Source organism: Pollachius pollachius, assembly GCF_949987615.1.
Source record: "Pollachius pollachius genome assembly, chromosome: 3".
Lineage (NCBI taxonomy): Eukaryota > Metazoa > Chordata > Actinopteri > Gadiformes > Gadidae > Pollachius > Pollachius pollachius.
In genome coordinates this window covers 853465-869529 of record NC_136936.1, presented here as the reverse complement: position 1 = coordinate 869529, position 16065 = coordinate 853465, and the positions used below count along the sequence as shown (strand labels likewise).

Sequence of the window (16065 nt, the reverse complement as noted above, 5' to 3'; positions counted from 1 at the left end):
GTCAAACCCACCGGGGTCAAACCCACCGGGGTAACCCCACCGGGGTACTCCAGCGGGGTAAACCCATGCTCTTTTGGTTCGCTGTAGGCCCCGCCCTTGTCCAGTTATATCACCATGAGGATGGGTCAAACCTTTGCACAGAGGGCTACTTCTGCCTGGGATTGTTCCACTAGGAGGGCAGGAATATCATCCACTGCTGATGTCTGTCAGCTCCTTCTGGCCGTCGCTCATGGATTGATTAACTGATGAAGCTGTATAGAGCTGTTTAGAGCTGTATAGAGCTACACAGAGCTGTATAGAGCTGTATAGAGTTGTATAGAGCTGTATGGAGCTGCACAGAGCTGTATAGAGCTGCACAGAGCTGTATAGAGCTGCACAGAGCTGCACAGAGCTGTATAGAGCAGTATAGAGCTGCACAGAGCTGTATAGAGCTGCACAGAGCTGTATAGAGCAGTATAGAGCTGCACAGAGCTGTATAGAGCAGTATAGAGCTGCACAGAGCTGTATAGAGCTTCACAGAGCTGTATAGAGCTGCACAGAGCTGTATAGAGCTGCACAGAGCTACGTCACCCTCCATGTTTCCCTCCTGGCTCTGAGTCTGTCTCTGTTGTACAGGTTTAGTCATCCTTATTGTGCACCAGTCAATGAGTGTCACCGTGTCCTCCTGATGGGGCAGTAAGCCCTTGGATTCTGCGGGGCTTTGGCAGCTGTGCAGCGCGTCTTATTGTGGGAGAGATTTATCCCTGCTGGATGGCCCTGTGTGGTTCGGTCGGTGTGTTGTGTGTGGCCACGTGCTACGCCTTAGTAAGCGCCGAGCCGCGGCGTTGGCGGGTCCTTCTCCTCTGGAGGTTCCATACGTCGGAGAGGGAGGAGTGGAGTGGAGGATGGGTTGTTTTAGCGGAGTGATGGATTGATGCTTTGCATTAGAGGGGAGGACTAATGACTTTCTTCAGTGTATCGTCTGGGGACAGGACTGGATCACATAGTGCTCTACACAGTGGCCGTGTAGATAAATAAATATATATATAATGTAAACATGCTGGACAGGAATAGCCATCTGTGAATCTTCTGTGTCTTTTTTTTTTGTGATAGTGATTGTATTTCCCGGTCGAGTTATCACCCGGTCTTGTATCTGTCCATCCTTCCGTCCCTCCGGTCGGCCTTCCAGCGGGACAGATGTGTCGGAGCAGGACGTGGTAGTGGTGGAAGAGCTCGGTCTCCTGGCAACCCCCACTTCCTCTCTAATGTACAGCGGCACTCCAGAGGGGGGGGGGGGGCGTGGGCTGCACAATAGTTCCAGGAAGTGAGTGCCAGTGGATATAAAGGCAGCAGGGAGACTGCCTCTCAAAGAGGCTCAGGATTAGCAGGGACGAGTGGTTTTCCTCCTCCTCCTCCTGGTGACCTGGGGTAGGACAGCTCCCGGGCATGGTGGGGTGTGTTTGGATGCGGTGTACACCAGGCCTCCCACAGACATGCTGGGACGTGCCCACCGCCCCAGACTTCCACCCGCCCTCGGCGGTGCGTCACCGCTCTGTGAAGTTAATCCATTATATTGATGAGTCCACTATCACCCCGATCACCCTCCGCCGTTTTCCAGAACAAACACCCCAGCTGACGGACGGTATGTCAGCCTAACCCTAACCCTGGTCATGAAGCGACGGAGCTTCTTCAGTGGACGACCCCAGTGCTGCTTCTCAGTGCTGCACACTCACTCCGGCCTGGACATGCCCCCCCGCCAGGGGGGGTCGCAAACACGGCTGCCTTCGCTACGGGGGGTGGGTGTGCGCGTAAGACTCCCAGCATGCACCTGGCCTCAAGCTCCCTATAACAGCCCCGGGGCTCCTTGTCCTCCCGGCTCCGTGGTGCGCTCAGCGGGCCGGCAGCTCGCCTTGGTGCTGCAGAGAGGCTGGTCTGTTGGTGAAAGCTGCGGGGGTTAGAGCAGGGTGGGCTGGGGGTTCAGTGGGTGATTGATGCTCCTGCTCTGGCCCTCTCCACCCAGACAGGCCCCACCACGCCCAGGCTCCGTTCCCTGAGGGAAGCCTGACGTGGAGCTCACATGTCCCAGGTCACCGACCCCTCTCTCTCCCTCTCTCATTCCTCCCCCACCCCACTACACGCTGTCCCTTCTCTTCTCTTCCCTCGTCTCCCCGACCTCGGGCCCTCCTTCGTGTCTCCCGGCCCCCTCGCCGGGGCCTCCTTCTGTGGGTGTCTCTCTCTCCGCCCCCCTGCTCCCTGCCCCGGGGTCAGAGGTAGACGAACGCAGGCTCCAACCTCTCCCGGCCCCCCCAGCGGCCCCGGGCCCCAGCTATGTGGGGGCCAAGCGCAGTAGACCCTGGTGCGAGGAATGCACCAGCTGGTGTCGACCAGGAAGTAGAATTCCCTGTAAAGTTGGAGCAGGAAGTGTTTCACTGTGTGACTGTTGTGTCGCACCTCCCTTCAGCCTGCTGGTAGCCCGGTGGAGACAGCCTGCTGGTAGCCCGGTGGAGACAGCCTGCTGGTAGCCCGGTGGAGACAGCCTGAAGAGAGGCGAGGTGGAGAGGCCCGCCCCCTCTCCCCTGGTTGTAATCGGTTGCCTCTCCGCATCAGGCAGGCCTGAGCGCTGGCGTGATTCCCCCTGACACGAGGAGGCTGAGCACACCCAGTTTGGGCGTCCACGCCTCGCCCTGTGATCAGGCTGCCAGCGTGTGTGGACACACACAAGAGCTCCGAGAGACTCCACAGTGAGTCTACAGATACTGTACCTGTACTAGTGAGGTCTACTGTACCAGTGAGGACTACTGTACCAGTGAGGACTACTGTACCAGTGAGGTCTACAGTACCAGTACCAGTGAGGACTACTGTACCAGTGAGGACTACTGTACCAGTGAGGTCTACAGTACCAGTGAGGTCAACAGATACTGTACCAGTGAGGACTACTGTACCAGTGAGGTCTACAGTACCAGTACCAGTGAGGACTACTGTACCAGTGAAGACTACTGTACCAGTGAGGTCTACAGTACCAGTGAGTTCTACAGATACTGTACCAGTCGTAGGGTTAGGATTAGCCCTGGGTAGACTGGGGTTCCCAGACCAGTGCTCCCAGTACCAGAGTGTTATCATCTGCGTTCTACAGGCTTATTTGAGCTTATTACCCCAGTGTCGGGAGCATATGGACCTGTGGATTAGGGGTGTTAATGTGTGAAGGACGCCAACGGGGGTGGGGGGCTGTAAACAGACCCCAGAAGGGCACCGCCACCGGGACGGTCACCGGTAATGTCGTTAAGACCCCCCGTCACCATGGGGACCCTGAGCTCCGTACACCAACTACGTGATTTCACCAAAGACCGCTTCATGAGAATACCTTGGAAACACTATGTGGAGGAAATGCAGGTTAATGTGCGGATGATGACCAGGATTACGCCCCCCTGTGGTGTATGGATATATTGAGGGGTTCAGGAGGTATTTTCTTAATGTCTGCATTGTGTCTTAAATCCTCCCCACCATATTGGAAGGTAAACAACGATAGGAGATAACTAGTTCACTACAACACTCACCTCTCCCACGATGGCTCTGGGAGGGGTTCTCTGGTTAACCAGACCAGGGGGTTGCACGGGATTGAGAAACACCATATTTCAGGTGGAGACCCCCACCCCGGCTCAGGGGCTGAATGTCTGTTTCAAAACAAAGCGTGTCCCAGGGGGCCGGTTGTAACTCAGCATGACTGATGCTGCGTCTCAGTAATCTGAGCATTACTAGGTCAGAGCGGTGGGCCTCATGCCACCCTGCTGCCTCTACCCCAGTCTGATACCCCCTGCCTCTACCCCAGTCTGATACCCCCCTGCCTCTTCCCCAGTCTGATACCCCCTGCCTCTACCCCAGTCTGATACCACCTGCCTCTACCCCAGTCTGATACCCCCCTGCCTCTTCCCCAGTCTGATACCCCCCTGCCTCTTCCCCAGTCTGATACCCCCTGCCTCTACCCCAGTCTGATACCACCTGCCTCTACCCCAGTCTGATACCCCCCTGCCTCTACCCCAGTCTGATACCCCCTGCCTCTACCCCAGTCTGATACCACCTGCCTCTACCCCAGTCTGATACCCCCCTGCCTCTACCCCAGTCTGATACCACCTGCCTCTACCCTAGTCTTGATACCCCCCTGCCTCTACCCCAGTCTGAAACCCCCTGCCTCTACCCCAGTCTGATTAGCACCTCACCTGCAGTGAGACACATCCACCCTCTCACCACCTTTTGACGTGAGCGTTGATCACAGCCCAGAACTATCGTTGCCTGGAACCAGGTGGGCCGATGTGTAGATGGTTTCTCCGACTCTCTGCTCGGAGACCGGTCACAGAGTGACCTCGAGGTCAGATGCTAAAGTCTGTGTTTGATCACTGAATCTGAACCTTTGAATTCACATAACTTTGTCCCCCTCTAGTTAAACATAAACCAGATTGAGTTTATTATCAATGCACCACCAATCTTTTAAAGGTCTCGCTCTTTCTCTTTTTCTGTCTGTCTGTCAGTCTTTTTTCCTTCTCGCATACCACAACCAAAGAGATTCCTGTTGATATTGATTCTCTCCTGTCCCTGTTGATGCCGTGGTTCTGTCTGGTTCTGTCTGGTTCTGTCTGCTGCAGCACTCTGCCGCCCTGCCTTGCGTTGTCTGAACACCCCTGTCTGATTGCAATTTGCTTTCCATGGAAAATATTCCCCTTAATTAAGTACTATACACTGTTCCTTTAGTTTCTCTGTTTGCCTCTTCTTTTGAAGCTCTTCCACGCCGTCCCTCTGATGTATTCATGTTCATCTTTATTCCGTACACACGCAGCCATCCACACAACACTCAGCCCAGGAACAATGCCTTTGCCGTCCATCTTTTGTGTGCTGTGTTGGCAAACTAATTTGAGCAGTGGTGGAACAGTCCTTCACTAAATCGACTCGCTCACTTAATATGAAAAGGCTTCAGCAGGGTTGTTCTGCAAAGCTGGGGCTTGTTTGTTTTGTCTTCCACATTGTAATACTTGTTCCCTCTCCCTTCAGCTCGGCTCCCAGACAAAGAGCAGAGAGGGTTGAGTCGAGCAGGAGGAGAATGGCATGGTGCAACTGTTATGTCTTGATAAATAGGATGAGACGGTGATTAACTAGGCTACATCTGCTTGCTCTGATCCATTCAGAATCTCTATCTTATGAACTCTGTTTGCCAAATTGGAGAAAATTAGTTTTTTGATGGAGGGTTGCCTGCCAATACAGCTTGTTTTAAATGCAGATGGCTTTCCCTAGTTGGGCAATTAGTAACCTTGGCACCGGAACACTTATCTAAGCTTTCATCTCTCATCTTGTGCGTCTTTTGAAGTCGTGTGCGTCTGACAGAGTGTGTTGTGCTCTTCTTTATGGGCTGTGTGCGCAGGCTTGCGTCGTCTGTCTTCAGCAGTAGTGAAATCCTCCCATGACTTGATTGAACTGCCTGTTTCACCCAAATGACCAGCTGGAGAGCTTGATGGTGATATTCTCAGTCAGACCGTGTATAGTGCCTCTTTAAACACAGCATTCAGCCCCGGACTCACTACTGTTGGAAATGCGTAGCAGTGTAGAAAATTGAGCTAAATGGAAAGAAATTGCCCGTAACTGAGCGACTGCTGGGTTAAGTAATATGTGTCAATCCTTCAGCTTTGCCGCTGACCTCAATCTTTTCAGGAAACATTCTGTGGTGAAATAGGATCACAGATTAAATGTTATTAACCAAACACAGGCGCGCAGTATGAATTGAAACAACGTTCTGTATAATGAATTGTTTCTGGACTAACTCGATATCTCTTGTCCCTCTCTGTCTTGCAGGACCCGCTGAGTCCTTCGTGTATGGAAACCCTTCCTCGCCGGCCAACTCCTCGTCCTCCTCCCCGCGGCCAGCATGGCAGGATGAGCCGCTGCCAGCGACCATGATGGCCAAGAAGCAAGATCCCCGGACCCCCACCTACAACCTGGTGGTGGTGGGGCTGTCGGGCACGGAGAAAGAGAAGGGCCAGTGCGGCGTGGGGAAGTCCTGCCTGTGCAACCGCTTCGTCAGGCCCAGCGCCGACGACTTCTACCTGGATCACACGTCGGTGCTGAGCACCAGCGACTTCGGCGGCCGCGTAGTGAACAATGACCACTTCCTGTTCTGGGGCGAGGCGGGCCGCCTGCTGGACGAAGGGCCCGAGACCCGCATGCACGTGGTGGAGCAGACGGAGTTCATCGACGACCAGACGTTCCAGCCGCACCGCAGCACGGCGCTGCAGCCCTACATCAAGAGGGCCGCCGCCACCAAGCTCTCCTCGGCCGAGAAGCTCATGTACTTCTGCACGGACCAGCTGGGGCTGGAGCAGGACTTTGAGCAGAAGCAGATGCCCGAGGGAAAGCTGATGGTGGACGGCTGCCTGCTGTGCGTGGACGTCAGCAGGGGCATGAACCGGAGCTTCGAGGACCAGATGAAGTTCATCACCAACCTGTACAACCAGCTAGCCAAGACTAAGAAGCCGGTGGTGCTGGTCCTCACCAAGTGTGACGAGGGTGTGGAGCGCTACATCAAAGACTCGCACACCTTCGCTCTCGCTAAGAAGAACCTGCAGGTGGTGGAGACGTCGGCGCGCTCCAATGTCAACGTGGACCTTGCCTTCCTCACGCTGATCCAGCTCATAGACAAGAGCAAGGGGAAGCCCAAAATAATCCCTTACTTTGAGGCCCTGAAACAGCAGAGTCAGCAGATCGCCTCGGCCAAAGACCGCTACGAGTGGCTGGTGAACCGCATCGTGAAGAATCACAACGAGACCTGGCCCGACATCAGCCGGCGGATGCAGAGCTCCGCCGAGTACCGGGACTACGTGTTCCTGGAGGGCACGGCCAAGGCCAAGAAGCTGTTCCAGCAGCACGTCCACCGGCTGAAGCAGGACCACATCGAGCGGCGCCGGCGGGCCTACCTGAGCACGCTGCCCCAGGCCCTGTCCCTCCTGGTGCCCAAGCTGGACGAGGTGGACCACCTGAGTTGGTCCGGCGTCCAGAAGGTCCTGGAGACCAAGAGGGACTTCTCCAAGTGGTTCATCGTCCTGGACGACACCCCCTGGGAGACCACCCCCCACATCGACGTCATGGAGGACGAACGCATCCCCCAGGACCTGCTGGAGACGCCGGCGGCGGAGGCGGTGTACGAGACGCACCTGGAGCAGCTGAGGAACGAGCGCAAGCGGGCGGACATGCGCTGGGAGTTCAAGGAGAAGCTGAGCGTGTCTCCTTTCATCACGGCAGGCAAGCCGTGGGAGGAGGCCCGCAGCTTCATCATGACGGAGGACTTCTACCAGTGGCTGGATGAGGCCGAGTACCTGGACATCTACAACAAGCACCAGAAGGAGATCATCGACCGCGCCAAGGACGACTTCCAGGAGCTGCTGCTGGAGTTCTCGGAGCTCTTCTACGAGCTGGAGGTGGATGCCAAGCCCAGCCGGGAGAAGATGGGGGCCATCCAGGAGCTCCTGGGGGAGGAGCAGAGGTTCAAAGCGCTGCAGAAGCTGCAGGCTGAGCGAGACGCGCTGGTGTTGAAACACATCCACTTCGTGTACCACCCCACCAAGGACACCTGCCCCAACAACCCCCACTGTGTGGACAGCAAGCTGGAGCAGATACTGGCCACCAGGTTCCCCACGCGATATGCATCGGAGCCGTCGAGGCAGGACGGGGGGCGGGCCGACAGAATCAACCTGGTGATCCTGGGCAAGGACGGGTTGGCCCGAGAGATGGCCAACGAGATCAGGGCCATGTGCACCAGTGACGACCGGTACATGTTGGAGGGGAGGATATACGAGCTGGCCCTCCGTCCCATCGAGGGCAAGGTACGTCTGCCCGTCAACTCCTTCCACACGCCCACCTTCACCCCGCACGGCTGCTTGTGTCTGTACAACTCCAAGGAGTCCCTCTCCTACGTGGTGGAGAGCCTGGAGAGGCTCAGGGAGGTCACCCTGGGCCGGAGGGACCGGGAGAACAGCCTGGCCCAGCTCCCGCTGTCCCTGCTGCTGGTCACCAAGAGGGGGGTGGGCTCCATCGGGGACATCGGGGGGGAGACGGCTCAGACCCTCATCCACCAGGGGCAGCAGGTGGCCGGGAAGCTCCAGTGCGCCTACCTGGACCCCGCCTCCCCGGGGGCGGGCTACGGGAGGAACAACGTGAGCGAGAAGCAGATCAACCAGATGCTCAAGGGCCTGTTGGAGTCCCGCCGGAGCCTTGGCAGCAGCTCCCCGCCCGTCCCGCCGCCCTCCTCCGCCTTCAGAGACCCTCAGGCCCAGCAGGTCCCAGACGCGGTCCTCCGCATCGTCATGTGCCTGATGTGCGGGGACACCTACGACCTGGAGCAGCTGCTGGCGCCCTTCCTGATGCCGCAGCACTGCCGGCCCGCCTCCAACCTGAGCAACGGCACCTCGGTGCTGCTGGAGCTGGGCGTGGGCGCGCAGAGGCAGAGCATCGAGCTCTCGCTGCTCTCCTTCCACTCGTCCTTTGCGCTGCGTAAGAGCCGGCTGGTGCACGGCTACATCGCCGTGTACTCGGCCCGGCGGCGCGCCTCCATGGAGAACCTGTGTGCCTTCCTGTGCGACGTCCAGGACATCATCCCCGTGCAGCTGCTGGCGGTCGGGGAGAGCCAGATGGAGATCTCGGACTCGGAGTCGGCCAGGGAGCAGATTAGCCAGGGAGAGGAGTTGGCGCACGAGATCGAAGCCCGGTTCAACACGGTGATCTGTGGGCACGGCGGCGTGGTGGGGGGGCTCCATAAGATAGACCTCTTCCAGCCGTTCCTCAAGGAGGTGGTGGAGAAGCGCACCATCGTGGAGGCCACGCACATGTACGACCACGTGGCCGAGGCCTGCACCAACGAGAGCGTCAGCCCCCGCTGCGGCTCCCCCAGCCCGGTGCACACGCTGCTGGACTCGGAGGACGACATCGAGCCGTCGTCGCCCTACCCCACGCTGCGGGAGGACGGCAGCATGGGCTCCCACATGGGGGGCTTCAAGCTGCCGGACCTGGACTCCAGCGACACCTTCTCGGTCATCTCGGAGATCAGCACGTTCGAGAGCAAGCTCAACAACAAGATGCCGCCGCAGGTGAAGCCCAAGCCGGTGCGCAAGGTGAACCTGGGGCCGTACGTGGACCAGCAGCAGGGGGGCACCAACCGCCGCTCCATCCCCCAGGCGGTCACCTGGGCGTCGGGCAGCGACGGCGGCTACGACCCCTCGGACTACGCCGAGCCCATGGACGCCGTCAGCAAACCGCGGCCCACGGAGGAGGAGAACATCTACTCCGTCCCGCACGACAGCACGCAGGGAAAGATCATCACCATCCGCAACGCCAACAAGGGGCACCCCAATGGCAGCGGCGGGGGCAACGGCTCAGACAGCGAGGCGGACAGCAGCTCCCTGGAGCGGAGGAAGCTGTCGGCCGTCGGGGTGAAGCCCAAGCTGTACCGGGAGATGTCCAAGAGGCTGGGGAAGTTCAGCAGCTTCAGGACCAGCTTCTCCATCGGCAGCGACGACGAGATGGGCGGGCCGCCCAAGGCCAGCGTGGACGAGCTGGGAGGAGCCCACAAGGAGAACTCGGTCAACGAGGAGAGCGAGGACCCCAAGAAGAGGAACATCCTCAAGAGCCTGCGCAGAACCACCAAGGTGAGCGCTCACGTCTGCACCAGTCAAAGATGGCCATTGATTAGGTCTTTATGTTAGGGCGATGTACTGCATGTAAAAAGGGTTCATTTCTTTTACCAAGGTCTGGGCAAGAGTAATAATGATAATATATAATTAATGTGTTTCTTGTCACTGCTCACTATCTTGTTGGAAGTTATAGTAACATTCTGTTCTTTCCGGAGTGCTGTTCTTGTCCTCCTGAGAGCAGTAACAATATGAGCGAGAGCAGAGAAAACCAACACTGAACCTCTGAGGCCAGGCTAGTGTGTGTGTGTGTGTGTGTGTGTGTGTGTGTGTGTGTGTGTGTGTGTGTGTGTGTGTGTGTGTTGCGTTGCTTCAACATGTTTTTGTGGATTTGGACCTTGTTACATTGTCACACATTTCTCAGCTTTCTGTGACATTTCCAGTTCAACCGTTCAACCTTACTCGACACAAACAAACAGCAGCCCCTGGGGTGAGGGGGGGGGGGTTGTCTAGTGGAGGGAGCTGTGTGTGTGTGTGCGTGTGTTCTCATTAGAAGGTCTGTTTAGCTGTGACACTGGGCCGTGATTATGGCCTGCCTCAGCACTTCTCTCTTCCTCTGTTTACTTTGTTGCTGCTTATCCCCCCCCCCCTAATTTCAGCCTTGCAATATTTAATCTTCCTGTTTATTTATATTTTATTCCTCTTACGGTCGTCTGGACAACTCTTTCTCTTTAACACTCAGACCCCAGTGTGCAGTGCGTAGCTCCTCCCCCACGCAGGCAGACAGATCGCCCGGCATACGCTCACCAGCAGAACGGCTGTCCCAGATTAGGTAGTGCAGCTATGCGCCTGTTTGTCTGAGATAATTACCACTGCCAGGCCCTTCAGAGTGATGGTGGGGGGGCATGGACTCATACCTGTAGAGACCCCCATCTCCCCCCACCACAACCTCACCACACCAGGCTCCCCATCCCTTCCTCCCAGTCCTGATTCAAGATGGACACGCGTTAGGGTACCCTCCCGGTCTCCAATGAGACCCACAAACCCGTCTCATTGGGTCTGTTCCTGCTGTGAGTATGGATCCATGGCGGTAGCTGTTCCAGAGTCGGTTCCTCCGAGAACACCTTCCCCGTATCCCTGTTCCCTTCAGGAGGTTCTGCCCCTCTGTCGACCCTTGACCTCTGACCGCCCCCCCCAGCCCGACCCCGTGCGGTCGGGAGGAAGCCATTTCCTCATGGGGGGATCAAACAGACAAAAAACTGATTCCGAAAACTTTATTGTCCGTCAACAGTATGACAGGAAATTGCCCTTGACGCGGCCGACAGTGAAACAACAGCAGGGCGCAGGCCGCGGTTAAAGGCCGGGTGCACGCAGCAGCTGCTGCTATGGCTGCTCTAAGGTTTATTGTTATTATTGGTTGTTAATAAGGTGGAGCACGCTCTATTTTATTTTAGATAAGAGATGTTTCTTACGTCCAATGTTAATCAGTTAGTACATTTTGTTATTTATCATAGAATGAAACAAACAACATTTCTGTATAGTTAAACTACACTATAAATAGCTACAATACAGTTTACCTACACTACAGTACTGTATATCTACATCACACTAGCCACAATATAGTGTACCTACACTACAGTATAGCTACTCTACACACTAGCTAGCTACATTACAGTGTGTACCCACAATAGTGTAGCTACACTATACTTAAGCTAGCTTCATAACCGTGTACCTTAACTACAGTATATCCCCAATATACCATAGCTTACCTACACTACAGTACAATATACCATAGATAACCTACACTACAGTACAATATACCATAGATAACCTATACTGCAGTATAGCTACACTTTAGCTAGCTCAATAACATTGTTCCGGCACCACTAGCTAGCTAGTAGCCTGTACAGCTACATGACTTATTATAATGGCTCAGAGGAATCTCGCTCTCTCTCTCTTCATGGGTCTTAGTCTGCTAGAGCCTTTCTGAGTTATAGTGTTAGTTATTAGGTCACTTATAGTAATTGTTTGATGCAGATTGGACGGCCTGTGATTTCCAGGCCAGTGGTTTAGTCAGGCTGAACGGTTATGGCCCGGCCCTGAGGGTGATGTGTTCTGCTCCCAGTTTGTGTTGAGGGGAACAAATAGGTAAAACGAAAGCCCCCGCTGCTCTGAGAGCCCCTCCAGCTCAGGCTGCAACTGTCTGTCTCGCTCCACTGCCCTCATCCGCTCGCTCTCTCTCTCGCTCTCTCTCTCGCTCTCTCTCTCGCTCTCTCTCTCTCTGAGCTTTTTCTTCCTGTTCAAAAACCCTCAGCAAGTGGAATGTTTAGGATTCCTGAGTCACCTAGTTCCATTCAGCCCCTCCTCTCCTCCTTCTCCCCTCTCCTCCCTCCCTCCCTCCTCTCCCCTCCTCCTTCTCCCCTCTCCCCTCTCCTCCCTCCCCCCTCCTCTCCTCTTTCCCTCCTCTCCTCTCTCCTCCCCCCTCCTCTCCTCTCTCCCTCCCTCCTCTCCTCTCCTCTCTCCTCTCCTCCCTCCCCCCTCCTCCCCCCTGCCCAGTCAGAGGGGGAGGAGGGGGGAGGGAGGGTCTGGACTGTAAGAACAGGAAAATAAACACAGGAAAATGGCGTCCCCCCTCCCACTCACGTGACTGGTCTGCGTGGACGTGTGTTGGTCCTTCTTTACGGCCTTGTGTGTGTGTGTGTGTGTAGTGTAACACCCAAGTATATGTTTGTGTATCTTTTCAAGTAGTGTATTGTGTGTGTGTGCGTTGCAGTATGTGTGTTGGTGTAGTGTGAGTGTGTTAGTGTATGTAGTGTAACACCTAAGTATGTTTGTTTATCCTGTCAAGCAGTGTTAGGAGTATGTGTATTAGTGTGTCTGTATGTGTTAGTGTGTGTAGTGTGTGTAGTGTGTGCGTTAGTATATGTTTGTTGATCTTGTAAAGAAGGTGTGTGTATTGTGTGTGTTATTGTGTGTAGTTTGTGTGTTAGTATATGTTTGTTGATCTTGTAAAGCAGTAGTGTGTGTTATTGTGTGTGTGTGTGTGTGTGTGTGTGTGTGTGTAGTGTATGTATATGTTTGTTGATCTTGTAAAGCAGCAGCGTTTTGTTTTCTCAGCATGGTTCTAGTATCCTGCCTCCCTCAGCATCTCTGAGACCGGCAGAAGGCTGAACGGCAGGGGTGGGGGGAGAGAGGGAGGGAGAGAGAGGGAGAGGGGGAGAGAGAGAGAGAGAGGGAGAGAGAGAGGGAGAGGGAGAGGGAGAGAGAGAGGGAGAGAGAGAGAGAGAGATCTAAGCCTGCTCAGGGCTGTATGAAGTGGCTCCACTACACACATGGTCCTGGGGAACATGCGGCGCCATTGGATGACGACAGCGACGCCGTCATCCACCCAGCGACGGCTCAGGCCCCCTGTGGTGTGTGTGTGTGTGTGTGTGTGTCCTGCCTCTTTTATCCTCTCTCTAATGAGCTCTGCTCGGCCCCGTCCGTCCGTCCGTCCGTGAGGCCTCACAGCCTGCCAGGGGAGTGTCTCAGCGGGCTAGCAAACCTACCAGAGACCCAGGCTTCTGGGGCCTACAAAGCGCACACAGGAGTGCGGCCTCTTGCCAGCCCCCCCGTCTAGAGGGTTGGGCTCGGTCGGGGGGTGTAGAGCGACATCCCCTCAGTGATGTCGAGTGTCCATAGATCAACACGGCGAGGACAGATCCCCCCGCCGCCTTGCGTCTCCTCCTCCGTCCAGAGAGACCTCCTCCTAACCTCCTCCCTCCTCTCTCCTCCAGAAGCCGCGGCAGAAGCCCCGCCACTCCATCTCCAAGCCCATCGAGAGCAACTACTTCGGGGTCCCCCTGAGCAACGTGGTGACCCCCGAGAGGCCCATCCCCGTCTTCATCGAGAAGTGCATCCGCTTCATCGAGACCACCGGTAAGGAGGGGGGGGGGGGGGGTGCCCCTTCGTGTCGATCTGGACTGTGTCAGGGCGTTGTCCAAAGGCAGCTTCTAGCTCAGCTCTTTTCACCCTGCCTCCCCCCCTCCTCCCCCCGTCTCCCTCCCTGGTGGCTTCATTCCTCCTCACCTCCAGTGGGAGATTCTGCAGTTCTATCCCATCCAGAGGGTGGGTGTGTGGGGTTACTGTGAGTGTGTTGAAGGTATACTTTATGCTGGTGGACCTCTGGCTCTTCGTCCCGCTGTGTTCCCTGAGGCGTCCTGGTCTGTGTTCACTATGGAGCCGCTCCACAGCTGATCTGTCTGTCCTCCACGGTGTCTCTGGATGGGGTCGTAGGCCGAGCTCTGGTGCTGTTATGTGTCTCCCCAGCCAGATCCCCAAGCCAACGGCATGGTGTCCATTTGCAGTTTCCCATAGCGATGGTTGTATTCTTAGGTGTGTCGTTGTATTCTGGGTATGGATTAAACTGAGCCATTGAGTCATCGTTCTGGTCCGTGAATTCACTTGGGGAGAACCAAACCCAGCAGTATCACAGCGCAAACCACGTCCTCTCTGTACGTGACAACATTCGTTCACCTTCCCCTCTGGTCTCTTTTAGCGAGGGTTCTACACCCTCTGGGGGCTCGGGGCCCCCAACTCCTCCGTCCTCTCACCCCCCAGCGGTGCTCTCCACCCCACCCTCCTCTCCTCCTCGCCTTAATAACCCCTGCTCCCCCCTCAGCCCTGGGCGGGGGGGGCAGAGATGGGCAGGCTAGCCGCGGCTAACCCTGCTAGCCCGGGCCCAGATGCCCGGGCCCTCCCTGCCAGGCTGTGGTGGTGCCCCGGTAACCCCAGTCACCCCGGGCCCACCGCCTGCTCCCAGTCTGGCTCCCAGTCTGGCTCCCAGTCTGGCTCCCAGTCTGGCTCCCAGTCTGGCTCCAGCTGTTGCTCTGAAGCGGAGGAGGCTCAGATTAGCCCCGCCCGCGGCGTGGGTCTGACCAGACTTCAGAAGCCTGTTTGGACCGTGGACACATGGACTGAGTGTGTGTGTGAGTGCGTGTGTCTGAGCGTGTGTGAGTGAGTGTGTGTGTGCGCCTGTGAGTGTGTGTGTGTGCGCGTGTGAGTGAGTGTGTGTGTGCGTGTGAGTGATTGTGTATGTGCGTGTGTCTAAGCGTGTGTCTGAGCGTGTGTGTGTGTGTGTGTGCGTGTGTCGTAGCGTGTGCGTGCGTGCGTATGTGTGTGTGTATGTGTGTTTGTCTGAGCGTGTGTATGTGGTGTGCATGTGCATGTGTGTGAGCGTGTGCGTGTGTCTGAGCGTGTGCGTGTATATGTGTATGTGCGTGTGTCTGAGCGTGTATGTGCGTGTGTCTAAGCGTGTGCGTGTGTCTGAGCGTGTGTGTGTGTCGAGCGTGTGTATGTGGTGTGTCTGAGCGTGTGCATGTGTGTGCGTCTGAGCGTGTGCGTGTATATGTGTGTGTGTGTGTCGTGGTGTGTGCGTGTGTGTGTGTGTGTATGTGCGTGTATATGTTTGTGTGTATGTGTGTGTGTATGTGCTGTGTATGTGCGTGTGTCTGAGCGTGTGCGTGTGTGCGTGTGTCGTGGTGTATATGTGCGTGTGTCTGAGCGTGTGTGTGTGTGTGCGTGTGTCTGAGCGTGTGCGTGTATATGTGTGTGTGTGTGTGCGTGTGTCTGAGCGTGTGCGTGTATATGTGTGTGTGTGTGCGTGTCGTGGTGTGTGTGTGTGTGTAGATGTGTGTGTGTGTGTGTGCGTGTCGTGGTGTGCGCGGCGGGGTCAGGAGATGCCAAGCGCTGGCTATGTTCTGCCCGAGGCGTCCTGCGATCGATATCAGAGGAGGAAATAAGAACAGTGTTGGTCTGTTTGTTTCAGGGCGGTGGAGCCTGCTGTGTGTAGATGTGTGTGTAGATGCTGTGTGTAGATGCTGTGTGTAGATGTGTGTGTAGATGTGTGTGTGTGTGTGCGTGTCGGAGCTTCTGCCTCCATGTCTGTTCCTTTTGGAAGCAGAAAGGCAGAGTAGTGTTGTGTGTAGAATACGTTATCAGACGCACATGTGTGTCTGGAAACTGTTTGTCTCCGACTGTTCTTACCGTCTGTTGGTGTCAGCGGTCCAGTGGCTGTAGGAGGAGGAGCCACTCCTCAGGAGGACACGCCTTCATCACGCACACGCCTTGTTTCAGACGCATGCTGGGGGGGGAGGTGTGTGTGTGTGTGTGTGTGTGTGTGTGTGTGTGTGTGTGTGTGTGTGTGTGTGTGTGTGTGTGTGTGTGTGTGTGTGTGTGTGTGTGTGTGTGTGTGTGTCCAGTCAGGTATGAGCAGCAGCTATGTTTACATTTAGGGCATTTAGCAGACGCTTTTATCCAAAGAGACTTACAATAAGTGCATTTGTTACAATAAGTAACGTAAGCTATGTGTTGTTAACTTGCTGCCGTGTGTGCGTTGGATAATGACGACACGAGGAACAGGAGCCAGGAGGAGCAGAGAGGAACGCCC

General features: G+C 55.8%; 1 protein-coding gene across 1 annotated transcript in view; it reads left to right on the top strand.

Annotated features, from left to right (window-relative positions):
* arhgap35a (Rho GTPase activating protein 35a) overlaps positions 1-15695 on the top strand; it is a gene marked incomplete at its 3' end in the record, with an annotated part of 36303 nt that extends 20608 nt beyond the window's left edge. The window contains exons 2-6 of the mRNA XM_079732822.1: positions 5815-9656; positions 13415-13556; positions 13951-13970; positions 14299-14548; positions 15679-15695. Coding sequence (XP_079588948.1) covers positions 5916-9656; positions 13415-13556; positions 13951-13970; positions 14299-14548; positions 15679-15695 — 4170 coding nt within the window. The 5' untranslated portion in view covers positions 5815-5915. The remainder of the gene's footprint in view (positions 1-5814; positions 9657-13414; positions 13557-13950; positions 13971-14298; positions 14549-15678) is intronic.
* Between the last annotated feature and the right edge of the window lie 370 nt (positions 15696-16065).